Below are 12,245 nucleotides of genomic sequence, written 5' to 3'. Positions count from 1 at the left end.
TACCAAACAGTCCAGAAATTTTTAACTTTAATTATTAAAAATGTTATCCACCTTGGTCTGTCAAGCAGCAATATTGTCTTATCAAATAATAATGATTCGTATTTTCTGATTATTAGCAGGCCTCGGGCACAGAAACAGGAATGTGATTGAGGAAAGGCATTCGCAGCACTTCTCCCCCAAGGCACAATGACCTCAAGGTTCAAAACCAGCTTTCGCCTACCAAAGCTTGAGCTAGTGCTCCTATACATTATTAAAACATCACAGCATTTCAGAGAGTGCATTTTACATCAAGAATTCCATAGGCACAGAGAGCTGACCCTGGAAGCTAAGTAAGAATTTTATTTGTTGCTGTAGCTCTTTCTTAAGTAATTTCTTCCTGACAAAGCTGGCTCAAAAGGATATTGTGAAACAAACTCCAATGGTTGGGCAGTTGATTGATTAACTGTATTTATTGTACATGTCAAGAATGGCACTTACACCTTGGAAATCTAGGTGCTATAGCATTACAATCTATTAGAAACACTACACAGCCATTTCCCTATTATATATTTGCAGCAATTACTATTGCTTTATGAAGGCCTACATTAATCAACATCATTACTTTTATGTTTGTCTTCACATAGAAGTCTTTTTAGGATAGCCTGAGAGAAATGGACCACTTATGGGAGGGAATTTATTGTTTTCCTTTAAAGAACGTTGCTGTGCATTTTGAAACCTGTCCTTTCTTAAAAAAAAAAAAAAAAAAAAAGATATAAGTCATTTTCTGTAATATTCCCCATGTTAATTGAGACAAGACTTGTGTGGCATAAATATGAATGATACAAGTAAATTGCTATATTTGAAATACTTGTTTTAAGATAAAACTGACTTCTTTATGAAAAATATTTTTGAGAATGTATGATCACATATAGTGTGCTTTTTTTTAAAGCACAATGTAGAGGCCATCACAATCACAGTAACATTTCAATTTATTATGACTTATTTTCCTCCAAAAGTAACAATAAAAGAATCCAAAGAAACTAAACGTATCGCACGATTAGTCAAAATGGACAAGCCAACCAGCTGGCTCTACAAGGAGGGGGAAGAATTCAAGCTACTTCAACTAAAGTAAATGGCACTTTTCTGTCAAATTTGACCTCACCAGCTCTCACTCTGCTTCAGCGTTTTGTATTTCCCCATCAGTGCTGGGAATGACTACAGTAGAAGTTTTCTTCTCACTATTGTTTCCTGGAGGTGTCACAATTTGCAACACCCGTCAGCTTCCGCCTCGGAGAACTTCTCTGGAGGTGATGAGAGGACTTCACTGTAGGTGTCTCTGGAAGCGAAGCATGGTAGAAGTTTGGCAGCCGAATGTCGTATCTAAATCCCTTCCCCACTTGCACTCTGTCATTCAAGGCATACAGTTTTTCAGCAATGTCACTTCCAATTAGTATTGAGAACAGGCGCGAGATGAAACGATGCTTAGCAAAGAGCAAGTACAGCTTCTTCCTCCTCCAGGCCACGTATCGACAATCTGTCTCTGCTGTAAGCGTTACCTATAGAATAGAAAATTAAAAGGAGCTAGATGATGATCGGTGATACCGTTGCTGCCACCCTTGCTCAAAAACCTCTCTCCTTTTCTCTCTTTTCCTCATCAGTCACTTACGCTGCTACTTTTGCAGCTACTGCAATTAAAACCATTTAATCCAGCTAGCGAGCGCTGTGAGGTGTACTGCATGCAAAAGACACGTGAAAAAGAAGACTAGGAATGGCCACCGATGACTATCTTGTCAGTCTCAGTGACAGCCACGAGTGCCGGCGCTGCCAGCAGCAGCCTAAGGCAGGACACAGGCTCCTTGCACACCCCACATCCTGCTCTGTGCACCTGCTTTGCTCTGCGCGGCTCGGACAGGCAAAGCAGATCTCAAGAAAGCTGCAAATGTCCCTCCCCCTTGAGCTATGGGCCATGGGATCGGTCACAAGCAGGAGCCAGCTCGTCATCCTGCCCTCCGTCAAGTGACACCACTGCAAGGCCTCACGGATTGTAGGTGCCAGCCCACACGGCCACCACGCTTCACGCTGCCTCCTTACGCCCACTTGTAGCCCAGGCACAAACCTTCCCGGCTGCCCAGCTCAGCTTTGCCTCCTGAGGCCTCTTCAGCACAAACTTCTACCCACCTCCTGCCAGGGTGCGCTCCTGGGTATGGATTTTAGCACAGCCCGAGAAAGGGAAGCGTAACCTAACTATGAGACGAGCTTTGAGAAAAACCTAGATTGCTCTAACAAGAAACCGAGCACAAGGAAGACACAAACAGCATAGCAATTTAGTGAGAATGGGAACTTCCCCAAATACTAGAAGGCCAAATTTGTTTAATTTTACAAATAAAACCCACAAATAAATGGGTAATTATTTCTACACAGATTAACGCTTGATCAGCTTCCTGTAGTACAAAACAAAAAGAACAAAACAAAAGAACAAAAAAACACTCTCCACTTTTACCTGGAAAATACCCTCTTCTGTAGGTCTCAGTGAATCCCATTCAGGAGAATCCAGAAATTGAAGAGGAAAAATATAATGCAGAAACTCTCCATCAACTGTCACTCTGATCCTACCAAGAAAAGATGTGTTAATTTGTTAGTACTATGTGTACAGTGGGAAGGACTGCAACAAGAACGTGTTATTTCTAATATTGTGAGGAGTTTAAATACAGCTTTGATAGCAAAAAGTAAACGTTGGCCAACGCTAACCATGCAATGTTTTGCACACAGCTGGATCAGTCTGGCTGGGTGACAGTCCAAAACAGTCATGCAACAGGAACAAAAACCCTTCCAGGTCTCCTCAAGACATGTTCTCCTACCTGGGGCAGGTCTGTGCAGCCACCTGCAAACTTTGCCAAGAAGGGGAGAGCTGCAAGAGCAATGTGCAGAGACCCGTTTGCTGCCTTTGCTGGAAAGCCAGAGCATGCATGTCCTGGTTTGGCAAACACACATTTTAGAGGGGACAAAGGCGCTGAGGCAGGCAGGATGATGGGTCACGTCATGCACCGGGCTCTCTCCATGTTTAGCAGGTGTTGCATTGCCACAGGACCGTGTCTGAAGCCGGGGGATCAGGGAAGACCAATCCTAGCACGGACCTAGGGCATCCCTGCAGTTTTCTGTAAAGGCCCAAGAATTTTTCCCTGCATACATTTGATCATATTTAAGTTAGAAGGGACATGAGCAGGAAACTTGAACCTCCTGACCTACAAGGACATAACTGAGCTGTGGGAGCCCTGTTTTCACATCTGCTCAAGACTGAGATTTATGCTTCTTGCAAAAGCACAGGTAGCAGTCCTCTTGTGCACAAAATAACTTAACAGAACTCCCTGCACCACTACTGCATGGCAGTGCACAAAGAAGGATGGACACCCCTCCTTCAGTACATCTAGAGCCAACTGGTAGGTATGTTATATGCATACATATGCCAGATGGTACCTTCTGGAGAGCTCCCACGAATGCAGTAGACAGGATGACTGCAGGGCTAACTACATAAAATCCCTACTGCTCATTACAGGTATTCCTGTCAGCCAAGTTTCAAGCTGCCTGGAAGTTTCTTCTGTCCACACACCTGTCAAAATGCACCTGAGAAGCATCTAATCAAAACCATCCAAGACAGACACTGTTTGTTATCTCTGGCTATGCATTCTCTCCTTGGGGTGAGACCATGAGGTCCCTCAGAAGTGCACTTCCCCTCAGAAAGGCACCATCAGGGACCCCTCCTGGAAGGGCCTCCACTAAGCCAGGAGCACACACAGGGGGTCACTTTGGCTCAGGGCCTTCCTAAGGGCCACACGATCTGTAGCTCTGGCCAGGCCCATCCTGCTAGGGCATCACTGTGCCCGTTGGTAATACACGGGGTTGTTGGGCCTCCTCTTTCTTCCTTATTCCTCCTCTCCATCTCCTACAAAGCAGTTACAGTCAACATACTCTACAGTTTACCTCACTATATTGAGTTTCATAACTACATTTTAGACCTTTTTCAGATAATATTAGCAGGGAAAAATGACAAAGATGTGTTAGTCAGCCTGGCAGTGAAGACTGAGGGACATATTTATGTTCCCTTTATCTAAGAAACCTGGAAGTGCTATAATACAATGTCTTGAAAGACAGTGATGATTTAAAACCTTACTCTTTAAGCTATTACAGCCTGAGTGCATGGTGTTGACATGTCAGTGCCGTCCCCTAGACAAGTGTATTTAGCCTGTTAATATTTATACTACATGCATTAATATTTAATCGGTTCTACTGGAAAATGAACAAACAATACACAAATTAGGCATTTCTTGCTTTCCTTTTCAAGAAGGGGAAAAAAAAAAGAATATATTTACAGTAAGCAAGCCAGAACAAACTGATACCAACCTGCCTGATACAAGCAAGGACAGTTTATCGATAGGGGTTTTGCCTTGCATAGCATAACAGTGCTCCTTCTCCAGAGTAACCACCTCTGCATCACAGCACAAGACAATCTTCCTGTAGACAGTTAAGGAGATTCCTAGGGGCTGAAAAAGAGCGCTGTAGAGTTCCTGGAATTCTTTGTCAAAGGACACACTCCGAACTTGGTAGGTAACATAAATGAACTGTATGAAGCATATAGCGAAGAGTATAAAGTTCCAAGAGAATATATCAGCAGCACAGACATCCAGCCAAGCCCAAACAGAGGAGCAGAGAAAGCCCAATCCAAGCAAACTGAAGACATAAAGTAGCCCAAAGAATCCACTTCCACCCATGAAGCCAACAACAAAGAAAATGCTGGCCAGATGGTAGATAGATCCCTCTGCCTCTTGCTTCCACGTTGTGCAGGTAGGATGTGCATATATCAAGCTTTCCCAAAAGCTTGCATTTTCTCCCATGGCTGGGCTTTTTTTTGATTCAGCTGAATGTTTATTTTTATTTTTTATTTATGCATTACAGCTAGAGAAGTCCTTTGCTTTTCCATCCTTGCAACTTCTGGCCAATGATCACATGTCACTGTCTCTTTTGGTAGTGATGTTGCACTTGCATGTAAGATCTTGGGCCACTAGGAAATTAATGTTCTAAGAAGGCAAAGTCACTTCTCATCAGTTCACACGTTGTCTTGGCTTTGGCTCTGCCATCTGTAGTTTTATCTGATCTAGAGAAGCAAAGAAAAGAGGTATTACTTATAAAATGATTTTCAGCAATTAAACTCCAGAAAACCTTGTATTGTTTAAAGCCACAGACTGCAGTGCAATCATTCAGCTCCCCAGGTAACTCAATCCAGTGATTCCTAGCAAGTCACTGGAGAGAAAGCAGTTGCATCCATTGGTTTTGAACCTGCCACCTGCCAGTGTGATTTGAAGCCCTACCTCGTTCTTGAACCAGAAGAAACAACACTTGTCCCTTGTTCACTTCTTCCTCACTTCAACTCAAGATTTCTGTTGATCCCTCTCCCCTCTTTTTTTCCTCCTTTCCCTTTCTGTCATCATTAATGAAACAACAAAACTGCATTTTCCCTGAAGACAACCAAATACATCCCCAAGCATCACAGAAAGGGAAACCCAAGTGTTATGAGGGATGTTCTTTTCTACTCCATCAATGGCAGGCAAAAAGCTGCCAGATACAAGGAAGGCTACACAGCTTTAAGGCAGCGTTATACAGATTATGTTATTAGAACTTAAAGGGAATAAGTCATCCTGCAAAATACTTTTCAGACAGCATTTACAGATCACTTTTAAAACAGTAGAAGTTCTCCTCATGTGGAATTATAATTCCATGTTATGGAGCACATAACTGTGTTGTTTAACACTTGTCTAACAAGATTTTTTTCCTGTTATTTCCAGATATTCTTAAGTGTTTAAGAACATAGAAAGAGAGAAGCAAGGGAACAAGAGAATACAGGAAATAAAAGATAACTTTCTATATCTCTCTCTCAAGTAACAATACACTTTGCAATGTGAGATTAGAAGCAGTAGAAAATGCAAAGGAGCTCCTTTTTCCAAGAGCCACAGAAGTCAATACTTAGAAGTACTACCAGAGCAGCCAGCATCATTCAGCAGGGCTTTGTGTGTTCTTTTTACAGTGTCATATCTGAAACGATTCCTAGAGGAAAGCCATACCATATTTCCAGGCTTTAATTCCTTTAAGTTTATTCCAAACCCAACACCAATTCCTTGATTCAAAACTACTAATGCCAAATAAAGCCATACAATCCAATAGAATCGAGTGACACAGTTCAGAAGCAAAAGGTTAGGAGGAAACCTCTCCCTCTGTGAGAATGGGGATGGGAATGGCCTTGGCCATCTCTGCTGAAGATCAGGGCAGCTTTCCGAAACAAACGTGCTCAATATCCATCTTTAGTGGAAGAACCAGCATTACGAGAATGGGGTGCTTTATAGCTATGAATTTGTCCCTTGACCCAAACAAGATTCTCTGCCAACAGAACCGTGATAGCATGTGTAGTCAGCCTGTATTTTAGCTCATAGAATTGCTGTAAAGTCTCTGCTTGTGACACTATAGGTCTAAATAATTTCAAAGGAGCAAAATACCATTTTATGACACAGATGCAGTCATAATATACAAAATAAAAGCCATAGAAAATTTATCCTATATTTCTAACTGCTTGTACTTGGAATATATCAGGGGAAAAAAAAAAACAAAACAAAAAGCATTATATGGAAAATTCCCATTTACTTCTGTAATTTTGCACAACGAGACTTTTCCAATAAAAATACTGTACTGCAGTGTCACCCAGGCCATGGAGGACATCTGTCCATCAGGACAAGAAGAAGGGCAATAGGAGAGGCACGGAATATAATGCCATCAACATGACAATCTTCTGAGCTGCTTGACGGACTGTGAATGGGAGAAGTGCATTTAAGAGGCTGATTCGGGCAGAAACAAACTCGGTGGCAACACTGAAGACTGCTGCTAAAGGGAAATGGCTTCTGTGGGCTGTGGTAGGGAGCAGGCCTGCTCACTGCCAGTGAACTACAGGCAAGAGACGGGTCACCTATTTTTATCATAGAAGTATTCTCTCCGTTGGAGCCCCAAAACTGTTAGCATTTTTGTTGTTGTTATGAAGTACTAAACAGAGCAGGGAATATGTATGGACTTGAGGGCTGTAAAAATATTATTGTGATAGGTATACAGTGCTACACAAGGCCTTTTACATCTTTCACATTTGAGACTCTCAAGGGCTTCCAAGCAGTCACTGTAATTATGCCATTCACATACTGCAGGCAGGGGGAAGAAAGAAAACAAGCAAAAGGGGCCAGCTGTGGTACTAAACGTGAGTCATCCTCCACTGAGGGCCATCTACAGAGTGCCTACAACAACACTGCAGTTCCGAGCTTCTAAGTACACGGCTGGGACAGACACCGTCACTGCACTGAGAAGCTTCTCAGTCAGAAAAACACACCAGCAAAGTGAGCACGCAACGTGATTCTGGCCTCGTTTGGCACACCAATTTCTGGTGATGAACAGCTACCCCTAGTTCAGTTTGAGGGTGCTGATCAGGCAAGCTTCGACAGAAGACTGCATTCAAAGAAGGTATCTTTGATTATAAACTTGCAGAAAACTGTGTTTTCTCCGTGTAAATGTCAGAGGCTTTGCATTTTGTCAGCTGCTCGAGGCAAGGAAAGCAGGTCTCACACAGGCCCGTCTCAGGCCCTGGCTGCGGAGCACAGCCCCTGCTATTTGGCTACCACACTCCCACTAACACGAAACAAAATTAACAACTGCAGCTGCTGGACCCAGACATGCACGGAAAACACGTCCTCCCCACTCAGGCAGAAGACTTACCTTGCTGATACGGGCTGAATTGCTGAAACATTTCTGAATATTTTATCCTGCCACGCACCCCACTGTCTCCAGTTCGACACACACCACTAGAGAGGCAATGTACAGTTGCACGGAATTAATTGAGACAAACAACAGCATTTCTGGAAGAACTGAGCTGTCACCAGACAGTGATGAATTTAACAAGCTTTCTGGAGTTTCAAAGAAGTAAATGGAATATTTCACAGACACTCTCCAAAATAAATAGCAGCCATCAATCTATAACTTCATATAAGAAGTATATTAAAATAGTCAATAGCAATAGAATTGTAATTTAAATGCAAAACTCCTGCCCCTGACTTTTTTCTATTCACTGAAGCATATCCACAAAGAATTATAAATTATTTAAATTATAATTTGCTTAAATAAATTTGTATTTCACCCTACTTGCCCATTGACAACTCTATCCTATCTTTGAAAAGCTCGGAGTGTTGGTTACTCTCTGAGTTTAAATCAGAAGAATAATTTCTGCAAAACACTTTAAAAATCCCAAGGCCAGGAGCAGCTTTCCCTTCAGGCTTTTCATTGGAGTCAAAAAGCAAAGCTCTTCAGACCTCCAACACACTGTCCTTTAGTTATCTTAGACTGTGTATTCAGCCAGAAATCCCTCCAGACTTTTACAGTGCACATTTTGACAAGACTTGGAGCCGCACAAACTGATCACGGAGCCAGCTTAGATGAACTACATTGTTTGCTATGTATTTTCAACCACAAAGGAAGATTTTCCTTTACAGAATATGCACAAAACAAGATGATGATGCATTTAGCAGGATTTGCCTCACTAATTTCAAACATCTACAATATTACATGCTTTTAAAAGCTAGTAGACATTAACTGGCTTGGCGGTCAATAACGTTGCTCCAGGAACTAAGAGAGGGGAACCCAGTGGTCAGATGCAAATATCCAGGCAAGGAGGGCAGCCTGGACATCCAAGGCTGCAGAAGCAACTGTGTCTGAGGTCCCATCCATCTAGGCAATGGGCAAGTTAAATCTCGTGACAATGACCAAGCCTAGCCATGTTAGAGGTTCAAATATAAACTGCTCATTAAATTTAGCAAATATGTCCCCTTAACTTACCATAACAATATGGCTGGACAGTAACTAACAACATAAGCTCATATCTTACCTTTCTTCATATGGCTTCTTATATCCTACATATATTATTCATATACTACATATATTCTAGGGAGAACAATGTCCTACATATATTATCCATATACTTCATATATTCTAGGGAAAACAACAGTTACAGAATTGGAAATCAGGATTTTCCTAATGAAATGCAGGACTGTTCAGTGTAGAGAATAACTTCACCACAAACCATTATACCTATTTACAAGGAACAATAATCGGGGAGGAAGGACAACTCAATCCAGCAAATAAAAATGCAAAGATAATCAGTCATTATTAGACTAGACATATTCAGATGATAAAGGTATGCAGGCATGCACCACAGAGGTTATTAATTAATGGAATGGCTTTAAAATTTTCCTTTACTAGGAATTTAAGAAGCCAGGATGCTGTCTAACATCTAATACAACTCTAAACATGGTATCACTCAAAAAGGAATTGATTTACTACAGACCTACTTTTTACTCTACAGGAAGTCAGACTGGACGATGATGATGATGATGTCTGCTGGACTTCTGTTCTAAGCTACTTAATATAAACAAGATTTATATACCTAGAAAGCTAAGCAGCTATTCTGCCCGATGAAATCTAGAAGTCCAGCTTGGATAACAGCTAAGAAGATATTTCAGGTAATACACAACACTGAAGACAGATGTGTCTCTGAATTTATTGCTCACACACAGATCTCCCAGCAGGAACATACAACCACATGGAGCCAGAATCCCTGCCTGAGATGCCAGCAATGTCTTTTTTTTCTTCAAAGCACGAAGCAGGACATTTACCAAGAGATGATTTGCCATGAAGTAGGCAGAAAGGTTTTAGTGGAGAGGCTTGTGCAGGAGGCTTTCACCAGAACTTTCAGTTCACTGAGCTTGCTTGGATGCAGCTAGGATGAAATGAGTCCACTCATAATTTGCTTAAATCCCTAATAATCTTTTTAATAAGTGGGGAAAAAAAAGTAGCAGTGGGAGAGAAAAACACACACACAGTAACACATAATAGCTTAAGGTTCATTAGAAGCACTGCATACAGGGAAGCTGCTATTATTTAGTCTTTAAATATTTAGAGACCAGCTAAGTATACACAGATTACAGTACTTGAACGATTGCTCATTTATCACTGTAAACTATACAATGTAATCCTCTGTTGTTCCAAAACCAATATTGAAGATGGTATCTATTTTTTTCCTCTAGACAGTATCTAGTCAGAAAAAACATTACAGTTTTTCTTCCAATTTGAATCAAAAATGATAAACTATAAAAATATAGGGTATTCATACCAAGCTAATAACATCTTTTTTTAAAGTCCTTTTAGACCTGCCTAGGAGACAAGAACATAAAAAGGCTGTCAGATTTTTCTTTTTAATTTTGATAGACTGGCCAAACTCAGTGCTTCTCTTTTGCGTATTGTGTTATATAATAAAAAAGATGAGGTGAAACAGAAGCTCAGTTCTTTTTACAGCTCAGCTTCTAAATGGTTAAAAGAGAAAGCAGCTACAGTGGCTATTTCACGAGTGTTTGAAAACTGTGTTAATGAACTGCAGTTGAACCCTGCAGAATCCAGTCTGAATGAGCCTGTTTGATGCCAGAGAGCCCCTGGAAGGAAATGCATTCCCATGTAACCAAGCATGTGACACAGACTTCACTTCCCAGCACAGAAATGAGCACAGAGCTTGGGCTGTCACAGTGCACCTGGCTGGCTACAACCCAGGATTACCCCGTTACACAAGTACCTTTAGCTGCTCAAACACACGAAGACAAGCACAGCCAGGAGACACTGCATCCCCAGGAGCTCCAAACGCAGTGAAAGGGAGCAAGGATGTCCTAACGTGGTTACCGAAACAGCCTACCTTGGCTGGAGGGGTTGGGGTTGGAGTTACTGGTCTAGCTTGTGCTGTGGTGGAATAAGGAACAAGCACAAAACACACAGAGCGCTGGCTGGGCATCACTCCCATTAGTCTGCTATCTGCAAGAGTCAAAATACTCTTAGTTTCTTATCATAACAAAACTCTCAAACTGGGGCTGTGTGCCCCGTGCAATGAGGGCTACAGGTAGATTCCTTATCTGTGGCCCTGGCCATGGCCAACTACATGCACGGAACCACCAGCTGCAGACACGCAGCAGGAATCATTTATGTAAAGCAATGTACACACTTTTAAAAAAGATAAAATACAACTTCATCTCTCAAGAGCCTGCAAACTTAATAAAGTGATTAAATGTAGTTTCATTTAGCAACCCTTTTCCTGGATCCTTAATAAACTTGGTGTTCTCAACTTTCATAAAAGGTTTTCCTTCAGCAACAAAATTTGCCTTCACAATTAACAGTATCATGTTTCCTTCTGTTTTCATACCTATTTTCCTCCCAGGCATTTTCAGCGCACTTGCTGCTTTGCAGGCAAGACACTGCCCTAAAAACACCCACTTGAAATTTTACTCTACTTTGTTATTTGGCACCAGACAGAACTTTGTGGAGAGCTGGAGCGGCAACGGTTGTGCCGACGGGGAAGCCCTGCCTCGATCCACCGCGGTCAGGGAAGACATTTCTCCTTGCAGGTATACAGTCATATTCCCATTAATCATGGGAATGGCAAAAAGCCCAAATTCGGGATGCCAGATTCCATCAATGACATCTTTATAACGCGACCAGGTGGCTCTATGATTCAATATTACAAGAGATCAACGCAGTAAAATGTTTGCCCATAAAGTGACTGACAGCTTGCATGCAACCCGAAGCTTCCCAGGACAGCTGAAGGAAACGTGGCAGGGTATTACAGTCGGAAAAACAGGGGTTTTCGTTGCTTGTAGCTGCTTCTTTGCTAAGAAACAACTCCAAGTACAAAAGCAAATGGAAATTTCAAAGCTCATCTTCTCCCGTAACTTGTTGAGGGCGGGAGGGTTACCCGATAACTGCAGGGAAGGAAGCGAACCCGAGCGAGTGGGAGGGAAGTCAGGTCCCGGGCTGGCTTGGGGAAGCGCCGCTGCCCCACAGGGCGCAGGGCCGGGGGGCGGCGCGGAGCCCCCGGCCTCCCGACCCCCGGCGCCGCTCTTCCCTCCCGCCGGGAGCCCCGTGGGGGCGGCCGCGCTCAGCCCGCGCCCGCGCGCGCCCCTTACCTGTGCCCGGCCCCCTGCCGGGCGCCAGGGAAACTTTCGGGACGGGCGGGAAGGGCGCGGGCAGCGGGAGGCGCCGCGGCCGCCGCCGCCGGGAGTGACGTGCTCTGGGGGCCCATGACGGAGCGGAGGCGGCGCAGGAGAGGTAGGGAGAGCCCCGCGGCCCTGCTGCAGCCTCCTGCCTAGAAAACCACG

The 12,245-nt window shown here is 43.1% G+C and overlaps 1 protein-coding gene and 1 long non-coding RNA gene across 2 annotated transcripts; both read right to left on the bottom strand.

The window, feature by feature from the left end:
- Positions 1-907: 907 nt before the first annotated feature.
- On the bottom strand, positions 908-4,912 carry POPDC3 (popeye domain containing 3). The gene is made up of 3 exons (XM_026036626.1): positions 4,378-4,912; positions 2,480-2,588; positions 908-1,535 (listed from the first exon to the last, which is right to left on the bottom strand). Exons 1-3 carry the CDS (start codon positions 4,866-4,868, stop codon positions 1,218-1,220), a joined length of 918 nt encoding a protein of 305 aa, XP_025892411.1. The 5' UTR covers positions 4,869-4,912; the 3' UTR covers positions 908-1,217.
- Positions 4,913-4,970: 58 nt separating this feature from the next.
- On the bottom strand, positions 4,971-12,102 carry LOC112945111. Its single transcript, XR_003248953.1, has 2 exons — positions 12,054-12,102; positions 4,971-5,128 (listed from the first exon to the last, which is right to left on the bottom strand). It is a non-coding gene; the product is annotated as an uncharacterized LOC112945111 (long non-coding RNA).
- Between the last annotated feature and the right edge of the window lie 143 nt (positions 12,103-12,245).

This window comes from Nothoprocta perdicaria, unplaced genomic scaffold, assembly GCF_003342845.1.
Source record: "Nothoprocta perdicaria isolate Ctin4 unplaced genomic scaffold, notPer1 scaffold_182, whole genome shotgun sequence".
NCBI lineage: Eukaryota > Metazoa > Chordata > Aves > Tinamiformes > Tinamidae > Nothoprocta > Nothoprocta perdicaria.
The sequence above is the reverse complement of the archived record's forward strand: the minus strand, read 5'-3'. Positions and strand labels throughout refer to the sequence as shown.

What these genes read in the sequence shown, in the direction of transcription:
- POPDC3 (XM_026036626.1), bottom strand. Translation starts at nt 4,868, where the DNA reads ATGGGAGAAAATGCAAGCTTTTGGGAAAGCTTGATATATGCACATCCT. An exon ending in TCCTTGCTTGTATCAGGCAG is followed by an intron (nt 2,589 to 4,377) that starts GTTGGTATCAGT and finishes TTTTCTTGGTAG; the next exon opens with GATCAGAGTGACAGTTGATG. An exon ending in CAGAAGAGGGTATTTTCCAG is followed by an intron (nt 1,536 to 2,479) that starts GTAAAAGTGGAG and finishes TCTATTCTATAG; the next exon opens with GTAACGCTTACAGCAGAGAC.